At 41.6% G+C, this 16,511-nt stretch overlaps 1 protein-coding gene across 1 annotated transcript in view; it reads left to right on the top strand.

Annotated features, from left to right (window-relative positions):
• Nucleotides 1-16,511, top strand: part of DPYD (dihydropyrimidine dehydrogenase) — a 722,107-nt gene that overhangs the window by 461,033 nt on the left and 244,563 nt on the right. The window contains exon 15 of the mRNA XM_072968149.1: nt 9,013-9,081. Within this exon, the coding sequence (XP_072824250.1) occupies nt 9,013-9,081 (69 nt within the window). The remainder of the gene's footprint in view (nt 1-9,012; nt 9,082-16,511) is intronic.

Below are 16,511 nucleotides of genomic sequence, written 5' to 3' on the forward strand. Positions count from 1 at the left end.
GTGCATACAGTTCTCCCGCCAATGAAGAGTAGCCATTCATTTCCCCAAAGCTAAACTGAACTACACAAGATTCATTAAACAGAGCATATTCCTTAAACATAGCATCCCAGGCCTTTGTTTCTACTTCTGACTACGACTAAAGTACTCTTGGCCTTTTTATTTCTAATCAATTTCCAATAAATACTCATCGATGATTTCAGACTCAATTGAGTTACTTTTCTATGAGGCCTCCCCCGATTCACACAGGTACAGAATAATCACTCATTCCTTTCTGCTCTCCCTATATCCTGGTTCATACACTATAATTATTTTTGTACCAATTTACATATGTCTCCTTTATTATACCATATGCTCCTAGAGCACAGGGACCATGCCTTATTCATTCAGACAAAAGGAACAGACATATGGTCAAGAGAATGCAGAATACAAGTTCCATTCAGGAAGCAAAGTAATTCAGTGTGGTTGGAGCAAATGCTGCATTGTGGTCTTGTATAGCATATTAAAGAGCTGGATTTTATCCCAAAGTTGAATTTGAAGCAGAAGTGTGATATGATCAGATTTGTCTCTTAGAAGGGTCTGGCAGATGGCACAGACTGATACCAGAGATAGGGACACTAACAAGGCAGCTGCTTCGGGAATCCGGGGGAATGTTGACCATCATAACGAGGACAGTCATGCTGGAGGGTCTGGAACGCCCAGAAGAGAGATGTGGGGAGTAAACTAGAGCCGAACTTCGCAGACTACTGCACATTAGAATTATCTGGAGCTCCTTGAAAAACCCTGGTTCTTGAGCCAAACTACATACAAATCTTGGGGTGATGTTATTTAACTCTCCAGGTGATTTCAGTGCTCAGCCAGGTTTGAGAACCAGTGGACTAGAGGATATCTGGTAAACAACTGGATGTAGGTAATGAGAGAGAAATGAAAAAAATCTCCTCCCCGTCTTCTAACTGGGGACAGAAGGGTGGAGTATAAGCGTATCTAATATGGAGAAAAGAGCGAATTCAGGGTGGAGAAGTTTAAGTCTGGTTTTGGGCAAGTTGAACGTGGGGGCTAGAAGGAAGTTGAACGTGCTGCTCTTGCACTCAGGAGAAAACTACAAGTTGGAGGTGTACACCTTATGAATTTTCTACATATCGGTCTTATCTTAAATCATTGTGAATGTGATGTCCAGCAACTCTAAAAGAGGACCATGAGTAGACCTGGGGACGTCAACATGTGGAAGGTGGCCAGAGGTAGAAGAACCTGAGAAGAAACGGGAAAAATAAGGGAAAAAGGATGTATCTCCAAAGGGTGACGGAGCAGGGTTTCAGCAAGCTGGAGGTGGTCAACTGTTGCAGTGCTGGGGAGAGTTCCAGTAAAGATTTGGGCTGAAAATTACCTAATAATGTTTGCCAAGGTCACCGGTGACCTAGGGGAGACCAGTTGCTAGACACGGTGGGGGCAGAAACTAGATAAAAACACAGTCAGAAGGATAGGAAAAAGCAGCTGAGTTCCTGAGTAGTCTTGTTTTTTTCTTGTTCTAGTGGAAAACTAGAATCTTTGATTTTCTATGGAAACTCTGCACATACTGTATAACTTTAAACATGACTTTTTAATATTAGGAATAATTGTGTAAGCAAGGTTTTTGTTGGTCCCAAAATAAGCAAAGAAAATGATGAATTTTGAAATATTATAGAAGACAACTTTAGGAGTACTGTTCTCATTTGTAACCATTAAATGAGCAATGACCGTATGAAATTTGAAGAGCTTACGAGTTTTACTTTTAATCTTCTACTCTCAATGCCTGCATTTCCGGAAAATCGTACCATTTCTCACTTCCACTACATTTGTACTAAGCTATAAAGAGCATTCACAATTTGAATGTTGTACAGTTAATTAATATTTAATAAGCATATTTTCTTAGTTTAAGTGTCTTTGACAAACACATGTCCCATGCTATGTTTCCTCCTCAATATAACATGATCCCAGGAGTGTTAACAAATGATTTTGTTAAATTGTTTGACAAAACCTAACTCAGCTACTTGTAATTTACAATTGTTCACCTTTGTCACTTTGCAGTTTTTCCCTATAAAAAATTTAGGTTGTCTTGAAGCTGAATTGTTGACTGAATTTCCAATGTAGTTCACAGTATGATTACAGAATACCAAAACAGTGTTTCCGAGCCGTGTTTTAATCATAGACTCTAAGTACATGGGAATTTGACAAGACAGTCTGCTTGTGACCAGCTGGAAGTTTTATGCTGTTCTTCACCTTAAATTCTGACATGCAGACTTTATTATAATTCAGCTTGGGAAAAATACTTAGTAAAGTCATTTTACTTATACCATAAGGAAATGTAATTATAAAAAAATAATTTGACCATAAACTGTGATTCTTTAATTTGAAAGTTTGGAAGGATGACAGTCGAAGCCATTTAACATGACTTTTTCTTTTTCTTGTTGCAGACAAGAAACTTGTTTTCCTGTTTTCGTTTTTTTGTTGATTTGTTTTTTTTTTTAACCTTTGAGTATTTTTCAGGGAGAAACAACATGCAAAATCTGATTCATAAATTATTAGAGTTGGCATTTTATATGCTTTAGGACATTATTGTTTCATAGAAATTAGATGTGTATACAAAGAGTATACACTTTAAGTTATACTCATTAGTCAAAATGAAAGTCACAACTATGAAACTTGCAATTTATAAGTGTTCTCTATAAAGAAGAATTAGATGGAAAATGCCCTTTTAGGGAATATATCAAATTTTAATGACCAAAGCACCAAAAAACATCTCGATAAGATGGGTCTCAACGAGAAAAAGATCTGTGAAACCTGCTTTATGGTCAGTCATAGAAAGGGGGGTCTAGTCCGTGTTCTAATTTTCTAAATTATAGTCCTTTTGCTTTAACTAGTCGTATTTTCCAAAAACGTTATCAGGCCTGATTAAATGCCTCTGCCTTTGTGGTCTAGTAATCTTGTTACAATTTCCTGGTGAATCTGCATCCCCGTTTCTTAGATGGCTAGTTCAGTACTTCCATCTCCCTCTCGCACCACTAAACCTCTGTCGCCAGTTCTCTACTGTAGGCAGGAGACCTCACCTACACTTCAGACAGAAAATTTAAACACCAGGAAGGATCGTTTCACCTTTTCCACACCAAATCTATGAGCTCAACTGCATCCATTTCCATTTTTTCTCTCTTCTCCTCCTTTCCACCTTGTTGAGCTGGAAACAATGCCTCTGCTTCTTGTAAAAGTTACTTTCTCTCCTTACGTGCTAGATTCATCATCACCTCTTGCCTTTTCAACAGTTTTTTCCTCTTTTCCACATCATTTCTAGAAGCAGAGAAACACACTAAAATATGGTCCATTAAAAAAAAAATCTCACCAGGACTTCCCGCAGCCCTTCGTCCGCTGCCTCCATTGTCTTCGAGCTAGCCCACCAGCACTGTAAGAGGGCTTCGTGTATCACTTCGCCCCACTTCTTTGTAGTCTCTTCACTCAGTCTACTCCAGTTTGGCTTCCGTCTTCCCTGATTCACTGACACTCTCCTCGTGAAGGTTACCAGTGGTTTCCACATCACCAAATCCTGTGGACACATCTGTTTTTACACGCAAATTCTCAGAAGAATTCATCACGGTTGATTGCCCCTTACTTTTTGCAACGCCTCCCTCTCTTGCATTTGTGACATCGCGTTTTCGTGTGTCTCTAGGTCAGCCCTGGTCCCTTTCTTTTCCTGTTTTATTCTCTTCTGTTTGTGAAGTCGCTTAGCCAGGTAGCTTTAAGTCTCATTAAATGTTCAAGTCTCTAAAATGTATACTTTCATCCCTGACCTCTAGTCAGTTCTGGACTTGTGTATCCAGGAGTACAATCGATGTCCTCACCAATGGGATGCTCACTAGACATTTATATGTAACACGTTAAATCTGAACCTCTTGATAGCCCCCGACTAGTCCCCTCCCTGGGCTTTGCTCCGTCTCAGTAAAGTGTCCGTGTGCCACTCAAGCCAGTAATTTATTTCTTAATTTCTCCTTTTCTCTCACCTCCTGACTCTAACCATCGATCCCATCTTGTTAGTTCTAGCTGACAATTTTTCACTTCTCAGCATCTCCATAAATATCACGCAAGCCAGATTATTTCACCTGAACTGGACTCTGGCTTTACCCTCCCACCCCCTCATTCCATTCCCTCTAAAATAGCCAGAAGCGTCTTTTGAGAATGCAGGTCAGATCATTTCATCCTTCTCCTTTAAACCTTTCAGGATCCCCCCCATCACGTCTACAAGAAAACCCAGACTCCCACGAGTTTCATCTCCCAGAGGCATGGCTACTGCCTGCTTCTCTCACTTACTCTTACACTTGTCTCGCGTGAGATGAAACACCATCCACAAAGGCCTTCTGTTCTTCTTAAGCACGCCACGCTCGCTCCTGCCCCAGGCTCTGCGCATGGAGATCCCTCCACCTGGAATGCCGGCTTTCACCCACTTCCCCATTCTGTTCTTCCCCTTTTTATCTTTTGTGTCTCAACTCAGAGAGTCCTTTGCTAACCATCACTTAATATGGCTCTGTGCCCCCCGTGATTCTGCTCTCCTCTATTACTGCCTTAATCCTGACCTGGAAATAGTCCTAATACTGCGTTTTTGAATGCCTTTTTCGCTCCCTAAAATGTAAGCTATAGGAAGGTAGGGACTTTTCCTGTTCTGTTCACTAGCTCAGAGTTAACAGTTACTGACGCATAGAAGGTCTCAAGAATTATTGGCTGAATGTTGAATAAACAAAGACTCTGAGTCAGTGTCTTGATCCCCTTTGCATGTGTTCCCGCGTCTTCCACAGGGGGTGCTCGTTTGCATATTAATTGATTAACTGGCTTTGTTTGACTCATAAAAAGTAGGATGTAGTTAAAACACTACATAGCATTTGGCTTTTCTGTGTAAACTCATCCGCTAATGTTCTAAAATATGAGCCATGAAAAATGGAACACTAGAGATGACATAAATTAAGTGAAATATAGGAAAATGTACTCTGTTTTAAAAATGTTTCATTGAGTATTCATTTCTAGTAACATTTCATGATGTTTCACAATATAAAATATACATCAATTCTCTTTTTTAAAGGAAAAAAAAAACCTGTCTTCTCTTGCTTGATTAAATACCAAGCACAGCAAAACACTGAAGGGCTCTCTAATCATCAAAGAAAGATTAAACGATGTCCAGTGTCCTTTTAGTGTTAAAGTCTTTTAGCCTGATTTTTTTGAAAAATTCTTATTATCTTTTAATAAAGAATAAAATGATTTCGGGGTCATCTTTATTCCTCAGAAATAAAATGTCACCATATATTTTCACAAACCATCCCTTGGTTTTAGACAAAGATATTTAGACTGCTTAGATAATTTAGCATTTTAAAAATAATGTATAAAGTGATTTTTTTCCCTTAAATTTACTTGGCAGAAAAAAAAAAAAGCTTAGGAATTTATTTTGAAAGTGACAATTTTAGTTTTGCACGTAGTAACTGTCAAGACTCCCAGTGACAGAAACCAGAATATAACGTGAATTTTCTTAAGCCCCAAGTGGTATCTGTCGGTTCACGTGTACTAGCCTGTTGGTGCACCTGACCCAGAAGTGGTGGTGACGTCTCCCCGCCCTGCACCTCTGCTTTCCTCTGTCTCTGCTTTATTATTACCTAGTGCGGGAGCTTTGGGTGGAGGTGGGAGGGTCGGCTGGTTAAGAGTCAGTCAGTGATCACCAGCTGCTCTGAACACATTTCATTCTAATTTAGGGGACCAAAGAGAAAAAAAAGCCCTTATCCCAGCTCCACTGAAGGACTGTAATGAGAGCAGAACAGCTGAGCACCCTGATTAACTCTGTTGGGGTCATTTTCCCAGCTTTTGGGGCAAGAAGGCAGAGTCTGTGCTTAGAGATGAGGAGAGAAGAGCAGGGAGGTGCTTGGCTGCTCGGAGCACACAAACGAAACTTGTATCTGCTCAACATCTTCTGCCTCTCCTGCCTGTGGTCGCCCTGCCGGGTGACAGCCTGCCCCAAACCGTGTCCAGCCGCTGCGCGTCTGGGCATCTGATGGCACTGGTGTTCTTGGTGGTCAGGACGATTTTCTCAGTGATGCTTATTTCTCTCCATCAAGTCCAAGCAAGCTCCTTGTGAGTCTTGGCACTTACAGGCCAGTGATGATTTTGACCAATACTGGCATAGTCAATATATATTTGATGCCAAAACAGCTTTACCGAAGTAAAAATTGCCGCTTGGTGAAGAGGAACTCTGTCAGCCACCAGTTGATAGCGTGCTTCAGGTCCAGTTGTCAGTGCTGGTAGGCCTTCCTTCCCTGACTGTGGCTGTCTCTGGTCAGCCCATCTGCTCCCTGCACCCTGTCCACCAGAAGGACCCTCCGGATTGTCCCCCACGGCCCGAGAGCAGCACTGGAGAGGGCGCGGTACTGATTTAGCAGCCACTAGGCTGTTTGTATGGGGATGTGAACTTGGGAATTACTTTGTTCTAACTGGAGACCTGTTTTGTTTTTGTTTTTGTCCTGATTTGCTTTGAATAATAAAACTCCCTGAAACCCTACGTGTATTGTTTGTCTCTTCCACCGCAGGACAGGAAGCATCTAATGCTAAAGCTGTCTTTTCAGTCTGCATCTTGGATCTGGCCCTGCCCTTGAAGTTGTACCAACAAGCTTGGGAATGCTGCTTCTTCCCTAAATCCTTAGATTAACCATTGAAAAAGAGTTTGTTTTCTCAGCTGACCTTGAGGCCAGTGAGGACAATAGGAATCTGTCACCTGCCCCCAGCCTTCATCCCAGTTGACTGTCTTTTCAAATGAGGCTTTTGTGTTTGGTTGGTTTTTGCTGGTTTATTGTTTTTTAATGTGAGGGATACTCACAAAGAGGTGTTAGTCTAGTCCCGGGAGACCTGGTGTCCCCTGTGGTGTTTCGTCCCTGGTCTGGTTTCCAGCTGGGGGGGTGGGGCAGCTTTCCCTGCCATCCAGTCACGTGGAAAAGGCAAAAAAACCATGTCTTACTGAAGATGCATGATTGTGCTCGTGACCTTTTTTTGTCTGCAAATGGGCAAGTTTGGAATTTGACTTTTTACTTTCTTTTAGCCCCTAGAGCAAAGGCCATGGATCATTTTTACATTTTTCTCCCAAATTCTTAAAAGCTGCATCCTCACTGGACACAAAAGTTGAATCCTAAACTCAATCAAAAAATAATTAGGCATTCTTAACTTTTCTCCTCTATTCATCATCTGTTTTTACTTTTCTTTCTTTGTTCTTCTCTCTGAAGAGGAATCTCTCTGACTGTACTGTTTGTCCTGTCTCCCTCTATCTGACTGAATTTCTGGGATCTTTCTGTCACTCAGGATCAGCCTCTCAGACCTCCTGGTTCTTCTTAGTTGTTCCTTCTAGTTCACAAGTCCGGTGTGTGTTGACATCTGACGCTTTTCTCCATCACCCCGACCAACACCTGTAACAGCCCTGCTCACTCTTCCCTCTGACTCATATAATAATTATTTGCCAACAGTTTTCACTAATTGTTTCTTTTTCCCCTTTTCGAACTCAAGATTTTCATTTCTGCTTCATCCTTAAAGGATGAGCTGATAAAGCCACTCCCTGTTTCTAAACCTTTAGTGACCTCATGCGTTTATCCAGTCAGTCTTCCTAAGTGCCAGACATCATGCTGGTCACTACAGACGAAATGGTGAATCTCACAGAGCAGTCCCAGCCCCCAGGGAGACGACAGTCCCACAGGAGAGAGAAAACGGACCCAGCATCAAGGACAGGCTATTCAGTGTTTAGAACTCTCCTATTCAGAACTCTGTCCAATACGATCACAACTTGTTTTCTGTCTCTCTCTTGATGTGAAAAGCATTCAGCTGACTTTTGCAGCACATCCTTGTTTTCGTTTTGTTTGTGTTTTTTCAGACATACATTGAAAAGCTGTATGTGGTGAGAGCCCTCAGTGGACTCTTCCACTAGGCTCTGTGACTTTCAGCTTGACGCAGGCTCTTTGTGTTACAATCTCGTAGTCTTTAAACAGCCATAATAAAAAAATAGTAACTGACATGTATCGAGTACTTATATTAGGCTAGTGAAACCTAATAGTTAAAAACTCAGGCTCCCAGTCCAATTGCTGGGTCTGAGTCCCGGCTCTGGTCCCTCTTAGCTCATCTCAGTGCCTCAACATCTTCATCTGTAAAATGGGGAGAGTAATGTTGGGAATGATTAAGTCAATAAAGTACAAACCATTAAGAACGTGCCCAGCACATCATCAGAGCCGTGTGAGTCTTAGCAGTTCTATTAATACTTTTCTGAGCAGGCAGTACCATTACCCATATTTAACCCATGAGGAAACTGAGTATCCTGCCCAGGGCCGCACAGTCCGTGGCAGAGTCTGAGCTCTCACCTGGACCCCCTGGCTTCAGAGCAAATGCGAGTAACTGCTGCGCTCTATCGTCTCCATGAGAAGGTTACTGTAAGGCTGTACTTAAATAATCAACATTTAACAAAACGTAAAACTAGAATGCGCTCCGGCTGTGTAAGGTGTTATTATCCATACTATATAATAAGATGTGATTGAAGAAGACACTAATTTATTTCTTTTCCATACCTTGTCACCTTTTAGCTATACCACTAATTATGTTAATAAATATTTCCATGGCATTGTGTAATTTAGACAACCCTCTCACATACACAAATTCATGTCGTTCGCACTATCACTTTCTGAGGTTGGCAAAGTCAGTATTATTATCTCTTTTAAAAATGAGAAGGCTGAGGATTAGAAAAGGTGAGTAACTTGCTTAATATTCAAAGACAGTAAATGAGAACATCTCTAATGTACGTCTGAAGCCCCAAATCTCATCCTTTGCGTCACTCTAATACCTTGCTGGTTTTTAATGGTTTCTTTCAACAGATGGAAAACTAATTTTTAGAATATAGCTTACTATCACAAACATGTAGATGTGAGTATTAATATACCCTTGTGTACAATGGCATAACTATTTGAAATAATATTCTTTTTTTTTTTTAAGATTGTGATTGCTAGCATCATGTGTAGTTACAACAAAAATGACTGGATGGAGCTCTCCAAAAAGGCTGAGGTAATGATTCCTTTACTATATATTTTAGTTTTTCTCTTCTATTTTTATTCATTTTAGTTTTAAATAAAGAGCTGTCATAAAAAATAACCCAGCAGAAGTAAATTTGAATGGAAAATGGTAACTTAAAACATTTCTATTATAATTTGTTTACCCTATGTTTTCATTAAAATGATGGAAATGTAAATTTAAAAGGAATCTATTCTATAAAAGTGGTCCCTTGGATTTCACACGCTACCTAAAAATCCTTTATTCTTTGAATCCATGTACTCTATTTGCATATTAAGCAAACTGTATATTATGATGAATGCCATGATAAAATTTAATGCTACCTTTGAGAATCTAACTTGATCTTACCTTGCCTTTAGGCAAACTAGTTTGACAGCGAGAGAAGAAATTTTGAATATAAAACTCTTGAATATTTAAAATAGAAAAGGCTCATTTCGTACTATTCTAGTCTGAATACAGACACGCGTAGAGGGGTAGGACAGAATGCTCCGAAATGGAACACGAGTCAGCGGGTCTCCCGTAAAATCAATTGAATCTTACGCAAACGCAGACAACTAACCACGTGCCTCAAATCTTTACTTCACACAGAAAAATGCATACTTAAAATTGTCCATCATGCTGTCGTGAAAAATACTTCAGAAAGTTTTAGCTGGGGTTTCAGCTAAAGCTAACGACTCTACATTATGGAATATTATAAAGCTTTCTGGAGTGTTCAGAATGTTGATTGAACATTGCATTTGGATATTTTGAAACTAGGAAGGCAACAATTACTTCTGGGACTTAGCAGGGCGAAATTAAACATGATCGGTAATTGGCTTCGTGATCTTTGGCGCTGGGTCCATTTTATCCGTGTATTTACCTAATGGACCGTGAAATCTTCCGCAGAGCCTGTGCTTGGCCTGAGCTCTGCCAGTTTGAAGCTGACTATGATGAATGGCTTCATCGTGCTGCTTGTATCTCTGCCTTTCTGTAGAATAAAATGCTTCAGCAAAATATTTTCTTCAGTAATGAGCATTAATTTTTAAATTAATTTTACTTTTAAAAAGCCAAAAGCCTTTATTGTAGTAACATACTAACCAACTTCAAGATATTTTTCATGTTTCTCACATAAGTAAGTAAGTAAGTAAATAAATAAATATAAATAAAAGGGAAAAGAAGGAAGGAAGAAAAAAGAAAAAGATATGCCTTTCATTCAGTCAGAACAGACTGTGGAAACTCTCCACAGGAAAGCAATCTGCATATCAGGAAATTCATTCTGTTGATGGTGTCAGTTTAAAAACAGATCTTCTCTGAAATCTTAAAATACAGACCAGCTCAGGATATACCCCGCGAAGGACCTATCCCCAGGTCTCCGCGTCCCCCTGGAGGGCAGCGGTGGGTAGCCTGAGTCCATCTCTGCTCAGATGGTGGGCACCCAAAAGGCTCTGTCGAGTCAGTATTTGGTTTTGTTTTTATGAGCACATGCCTCGAAACAGATTAAAACAGATTTCCTTACAATGGGAGAGCCCACAGTAGAACAAACCAACAGAAACAAGAAGTGTTCAAGCCAGCATCACTGTTACTACTTGCAGTGTGCATTTCTTTGGGGGTGGTGATAATGGGCAGTAAAGAAATCCGAGCTAGCGCGCCAGCTGTTCTCGCAAGCCACTGGTTTTAAGTTCGGCAAATCACTTAACACGATGATGGATATACTTTAAATTCATGAAGTTCCTCTCCTTAGAGTAGATTAATTATTGAATTACGCAGTAGGGAATTGAGGAAATCTTCTATCAGCTCTTTACTGTTATATCTGAAAACAGAAATGACACGTGTGTAACAGAAGAGATCCAGTTGTACAAAAACACGAAAAAATAAAGGCTGAGAAAATGTGTCAGAATGAAAATGCGCACAAGGTGCGACCATTATTGTTTGTTCCACTACCACTTTACTTTACTGTTTTGAATAAATATTTGTAACTATGTGGGGTGGTTAAAAGAAACAGAACCTAAGTACATCCTTAAAATATCTTAAATTCTACTGAATACTGCTTTTAGGAGTTAATGTATACCCAGTGTATCTTCTTTATCAAACACATAGTCTTAGAAAGAGAACCATGTTAAACCAGACCTTCCTTTTCACTCTAACCCTACAATTCACAGGCTTTTAATGTCTTCTTTTATGCATTCCTCAACCTGGTTTTAATTTGTCATGGGTTTTTTTTTGAGGACCATAAAACAGAAGTTGCCTCTGGAAGAGCGTTTACAGCTTGGTGTCAAATTAGTAGCATTTTTAGGCTCTGCTCAATTTGGGGGGTTCAGGTATCTAACCGCATGCTCTCCTGCTTTTCTGGGACGTTGATAGCTTATTTCAGTCCCACGCAGGGAAGATCTGTGAAGCAGAGGCCACTCTGTGGAGAGGGCCTGACCAGCCAGGACAAAGTGAACGAGATGTGGCTTCAGCTGTGTAGATATGTTCATAGTTTGACTGGGTACACCAAATTGAACTATACTGAAGGCTCACAATATTGAGTCTAAAATAGTTCTGGAACTCATTTTAATACACTATGAATCCATTTCTTTCTTAATGTGTTAGCTTAGAAACCAGAGCCTGAGTCAAAGTTCATGTGAGGATGCTTCACTGAAGGATTCGATCCCAGAGCAGTAAGAGTGAGGGGTTAAAAATAAAGGTGTCGGGAAGGAGGGAAGGCAGGCCCAGGGTGGCGCACTCCAGGGCTGGCTCCAGCTTCCCGAGGAGGTGGGGCCAGTGGCTCCGTCCCGTGGGACAGGGCGGGCTGCCTGCCACAGTTCAGGGGAGAAGAAGGGTGAGCGAGGGATCCGCTGCTTCCTTCCTGTCTCCTGTCTGTCGTTGGTCCAGTTTTACACCCCAGGGTTTGCCTTCCTCTGCACTTTGGGGCTGTGTGTCCTACCCGCTCCAGACAGCAGCGAGGGACGCCAAATCCCACACTATGCGGAGCACCGGCCCTCCGGGATCTCCAGCTTTGACAGGTGCCCAGGAGGCTGTGACAAAGCCTAGCCCTCCTCCTGACGGGGCTTTGAGAGCTGGCAGTGACCGGAGATGTGAGCATGGCAACAGGGGTTCCTTTTTAAGCTCTTGGCAAAAGCTGGGGTGGCAAGAAAGGCATCACATTTGAGGAGACCTGTAAATGGGGTGTGGCTCAGTATGCGCCACCAACCTCACCCGAGTGGGTCTCAGAGAGCCCCAGTCTTCTTGCCCTCCGTCAACTCACAGTTTTCCCACTAGCTTTCTTAAGGTACAACTCTTAACTTGACCTGCACGGTCTGGTCCCTGTCCACCTCCCTGATGTCACCTGGGTTTGTTCTTTATATTCCAGCCCCCACTGGTCGTCTTTCCCTCCTCCCGCACATTTCCAACCAGAGCCTCTGCTGATCCCTTGGCCTGGAAGCTCTTCTCTTCCTCGGCTCTGAGCTCCCTGACCGGGAGGTTCACCTCCCTGTCCTACTTCAAAGATCCTGTCCTCGGGAGCCAGTTTACTATAAAGCAGCTGAAGCTTAAGAGTCAGAGCTCTTGCTTGCACAAGCTACTTCCAAACCCTCGTACCGAATTTTGTGTTTGTAATTTTAAAGTTATTTTTATTTTTAAAAGAAGTTTCACCAAATTGTTTAAACATTAGGCTCCCTCAAACCTGGATCTCCTTCTGTGTGTTCCTTTCCTCTGCAGAACTTGATAAAACGGTGCTTAACAGAGGTGTCATCAGCTCTGTCAGCAGTCTGTCACCCGTGGGAGTGTTTAATCCCCAGTTTCAAACACAGCGCTTTGCCGGCCAATGGCTATTCCTTAAATATTTGTTGAATGAAGTAAAATAGAGGCACAGAGCTAGGGTGCTGGCCCGTGACAGACGAAAAGGGAACAATTACAGAATAAGTGGAAAGGGTGGCACTTTAATTCGCACAAACAAACTTGAGGTGATTAAGAGCCAGAGCTGAAGGTTTTAAGTCAGAAATTGATGAGCGATGGCCAGAGGTCGGCTAGACTGGTCGTGTGAGACAAGGGAAGCCCAGCTGAGAGGCACAGGGGCCAAAGCCAGGTGGCTACAGTATTCCTAGCGGACAGTCCCAGTAAACCACTTCAAAGCCAGGTTCTCATCATTTTTCTACCTGTATCTGGGTTAGCAGTGTGTCATAAAACTAGATAAATGTTAAAGTTAGGAGATCTCAAATAGGCTGAGGTGAAAAGCAGAGAGAGGGACGTTACAGAAATATGTAGGGCCAGTTAGATATGTCCCTGAACGGTGATGGGAAGCAGGACAGAGGGGAATCAGGAAAGCCAGGCACCTAGTTGGAGACAAGAGGTGGCCACTGACTTAGTGTCCAGTGGGGCCCAAACCAGTTCAGTGTTCACCCGTCCCACGTCTACTCCAGAGTAGCTTAAGATCCCCGAGAACTTGTGTCCCCCTTCTGGGTGGTTGAGGCTAGGTGACATAGTTGCTACGTAGGAAGTCACATCGGACCTCGTGTGTTCTTTTAACAGAAGAAAGTAAGAGAGAATCCAGGAAGCGCGGCTTTCCTGCCTCACCAAGGGAGCACCCTCCCCACCCTGCTGGGGCTCTGAGGTCTTCTGCCTGGTCCCCCCCACCCCCGGAAGTCTTCCCTCCCCACTTGGGCTCTGATGCGCGACACCACGCCAGCGTCCACACGTCCGTCCGTCCTTCTCACTGTGCGTGGGCCCTGGCACCCTACACGGGGCCCTCGCGGCTCTTCCTCACATCTTCCTAGTCTCCTACCTTGCTCTGCCCCAGCCAGTGGCTTTCGAACTGCATTGATCAGGAAGGAAGGGAGAAGTGAGGAGAGCAGATATTTGGTTGTACGTGTTGTACGAGGGCTTGCACTTTTGCTTCCCTAGTTTCTCTGAGAGTTTTGTTTTCCATGCTTTGGAAATAAGGAAAGGGAGGCAAAAAGTTATTAAATAATATGCCCAAGTTCACACAGCTAGGACGTGGTAAAAGTGGAATTCAGACACGTGAAGCCTGGCTCCAGAGTTCACACTATTAACATATCATTCTACTTCATGCAGATAAATGGATGATAAATAGATAATGTATGAAATTAGAAACAGCAAATTTTCTATGTCACTGCCTTCACTAGATTACTTTATTGTGTAATCATTTAGGTGAGGTAGAGGAACCTCTGGGCTAAGGGACTAAACTGAAACGCTGGTGACTAACAGGAGTCAGCAGGCACGCTCAGTTTCAGGTAATTTAACATTTCATGCTAATTCAGCAGTTAAGGCTTTTTCAGGGCATATAGTTGCTTGAAAAAGAATGAGCTGCCTGTTAAGGTGGTGTACATCCTATGGCAGGAATATGCAAGCGGAGGCCAAATGAACAGTCCCCATCTCTTAGTGTTGGCTCGAGCAGGATCAGCTCAGTTTCGAGGGCTAGATGCTCATTTCAGAGGTCCTTCCAGGTGTGTTTGGGGCTTCTGTACGTGTGTAACACTGGGGACATTTTTAACAATTAGTCACTGAAAAGACTTTGAACTGGATAGGTGGTTTTACAGGATGTTAATATTCACTTAAAGTTTAGAATCTTTCAGGATGTCAAGTTATAATGTTCTCTGAACACAGTGAAACAACTCTAGCCATGAAATTTGTGATTTCTGATCACTTATGGTAGTAACTAAGAGCACAGGCTCTGGTCTCAAAATTCTTAGGTTTAAGACCTATTCTCATTTATAAGCTGTAGGACAATGAGTAAGTCACTTGAACTCTTTGTGCCCCGGTTTTATCACTAGCAAGATGGGAATAATGATCTATCCCACTGCAAAGAGCTCAGTACAGAATCTGGCATATTGTAAGTGCTCAGTAATCGTCAGTCAGTGTTGTGTGCTGTGAGGGCTGACGGTAAGCTTGTACTTACACTTCAGGGAATACGTATAGTGTACGTGTGTATACAGATGTCACCTAAAGCCCATCTAACCCAAAATGTTGTTGAGTTGATTGGCTGTTAATTTCTGCATTTCAACTACATGAAGCAGTGGAAAGGGAACACTTGGAATAACTGAGAAATAATAAGGAAAGTGCAGTATTGTATAGAATGGCAACTTACAATCTGTAGGTGAAGCTGGGAATTCCCACATGATGCGCTTTTGAGATGGGTCATATTATCTGCAGTTTATACTTGAGTAGATGGAGACAAAGAGGGTAAACTGACCTACCCAAAGCATCCCCAATTCCCTTAGCAGACCTAGGATTAGAACTCAGAGTTTAGCAGGTTGTCCTTTGTCTAAGCTCACTACCAATCCAGCAGGAAGAAAAAAGGAGCATGATGCGTGGTAATTTTCAAATAAACTGAAGCATTTTAAAATCGAGTTAGAGACGTAGAAGCCATCATAAAACCATGTTAGAAAATAGGCTGAATGATCAATTGAATGTTCACAAACGTGCAGAAGAAAAAGCAGACTCACTGATGAATAAAGGTGGGTAAGGAAATCAGCTAAGAGCTACCTAGAATTCTTAAGTTTGTTGAGTTCCTGCTTAAAGTTCATAAAGCAGGAAAAAATAGGCTAAAATTTTGAACATTTAGGAAGAAGAGAGATACTTGAAGGAAAGCTGGACACTGTTGACCTAAAGAAGGGTCTGATACACTTAGAAAATAATGAACTTTATAAAAAGTACTTGCATGATGTGATAGACATGTTGTGATGTTGCAGAAACTGTTTCAAGTTTCTAGTTTACCTTACTTAAAAAAACGAAATTGTGGCATTTGAGGAATTCTGGAAGTTAGGTAAAAGAATATCAAAGCTGAAACCTTTCATTTATCTCCCATTCCTCAAATTAAAAAGTGTTCTGTTTGTTCTTGGAGTTTTTTACAGAAGACTTCTCAAGAATTCTGTGGTTCTCCAATTGTTTTAAAAATGCTTAGAGTGGACTATTTTGTTCATTTTTTTGTATACTAATGAATTAATGAATTAAGAATGATTCCTTTTTAATTATTAAAGTAAGACAAAATTATCTGCACTTCATGTTTCTTAGCATGGACTTCTTAAAAATACAGTAAAATTGATTATCAGTTAAAAAACATGAGGAAAGTAAGTGAGGGAGATGAAGGTACAAACTTCCAGTTACAAAACAAAGGAGTAACATGTATGAACTGCACAGTGACATAGGATCTTTGCATGATGACAGACGGCGACTAGACTTGGTGGTGATCATTTTGTAGTGTATAGTAATGTATAGAAATGTATAGAAATAGCGAATCACCAGGAACTAACAGGGTGTTGTAGGCCAATTATACTTCAGAAACAAGCAGACTCATGGAAAAGGGTATCAGCTTTGTGGTTACCAGAGGAGGGTGGGGAGGGGAGGGGGAATTAGATGGAGACAGTCAAAAGGTACAAACTTCCGGTTATAAAATAAACAGGGATGTAATGTACTACATGATAAATATAATTAACACTGTCATATGT

Source organism: Vicugna pacos, chromosome 9, assembly GCF_048564905.1.
Source record: "Vicugna pacos chromosome 9, VicPac4, whole genome shotgun sequence".
Lineage (NCBI taxonomy): Eukaryota > Metazoa > Chordata > Mammalia > Artiodactyla > Camelidae > Vicugna > Vicugna pacos.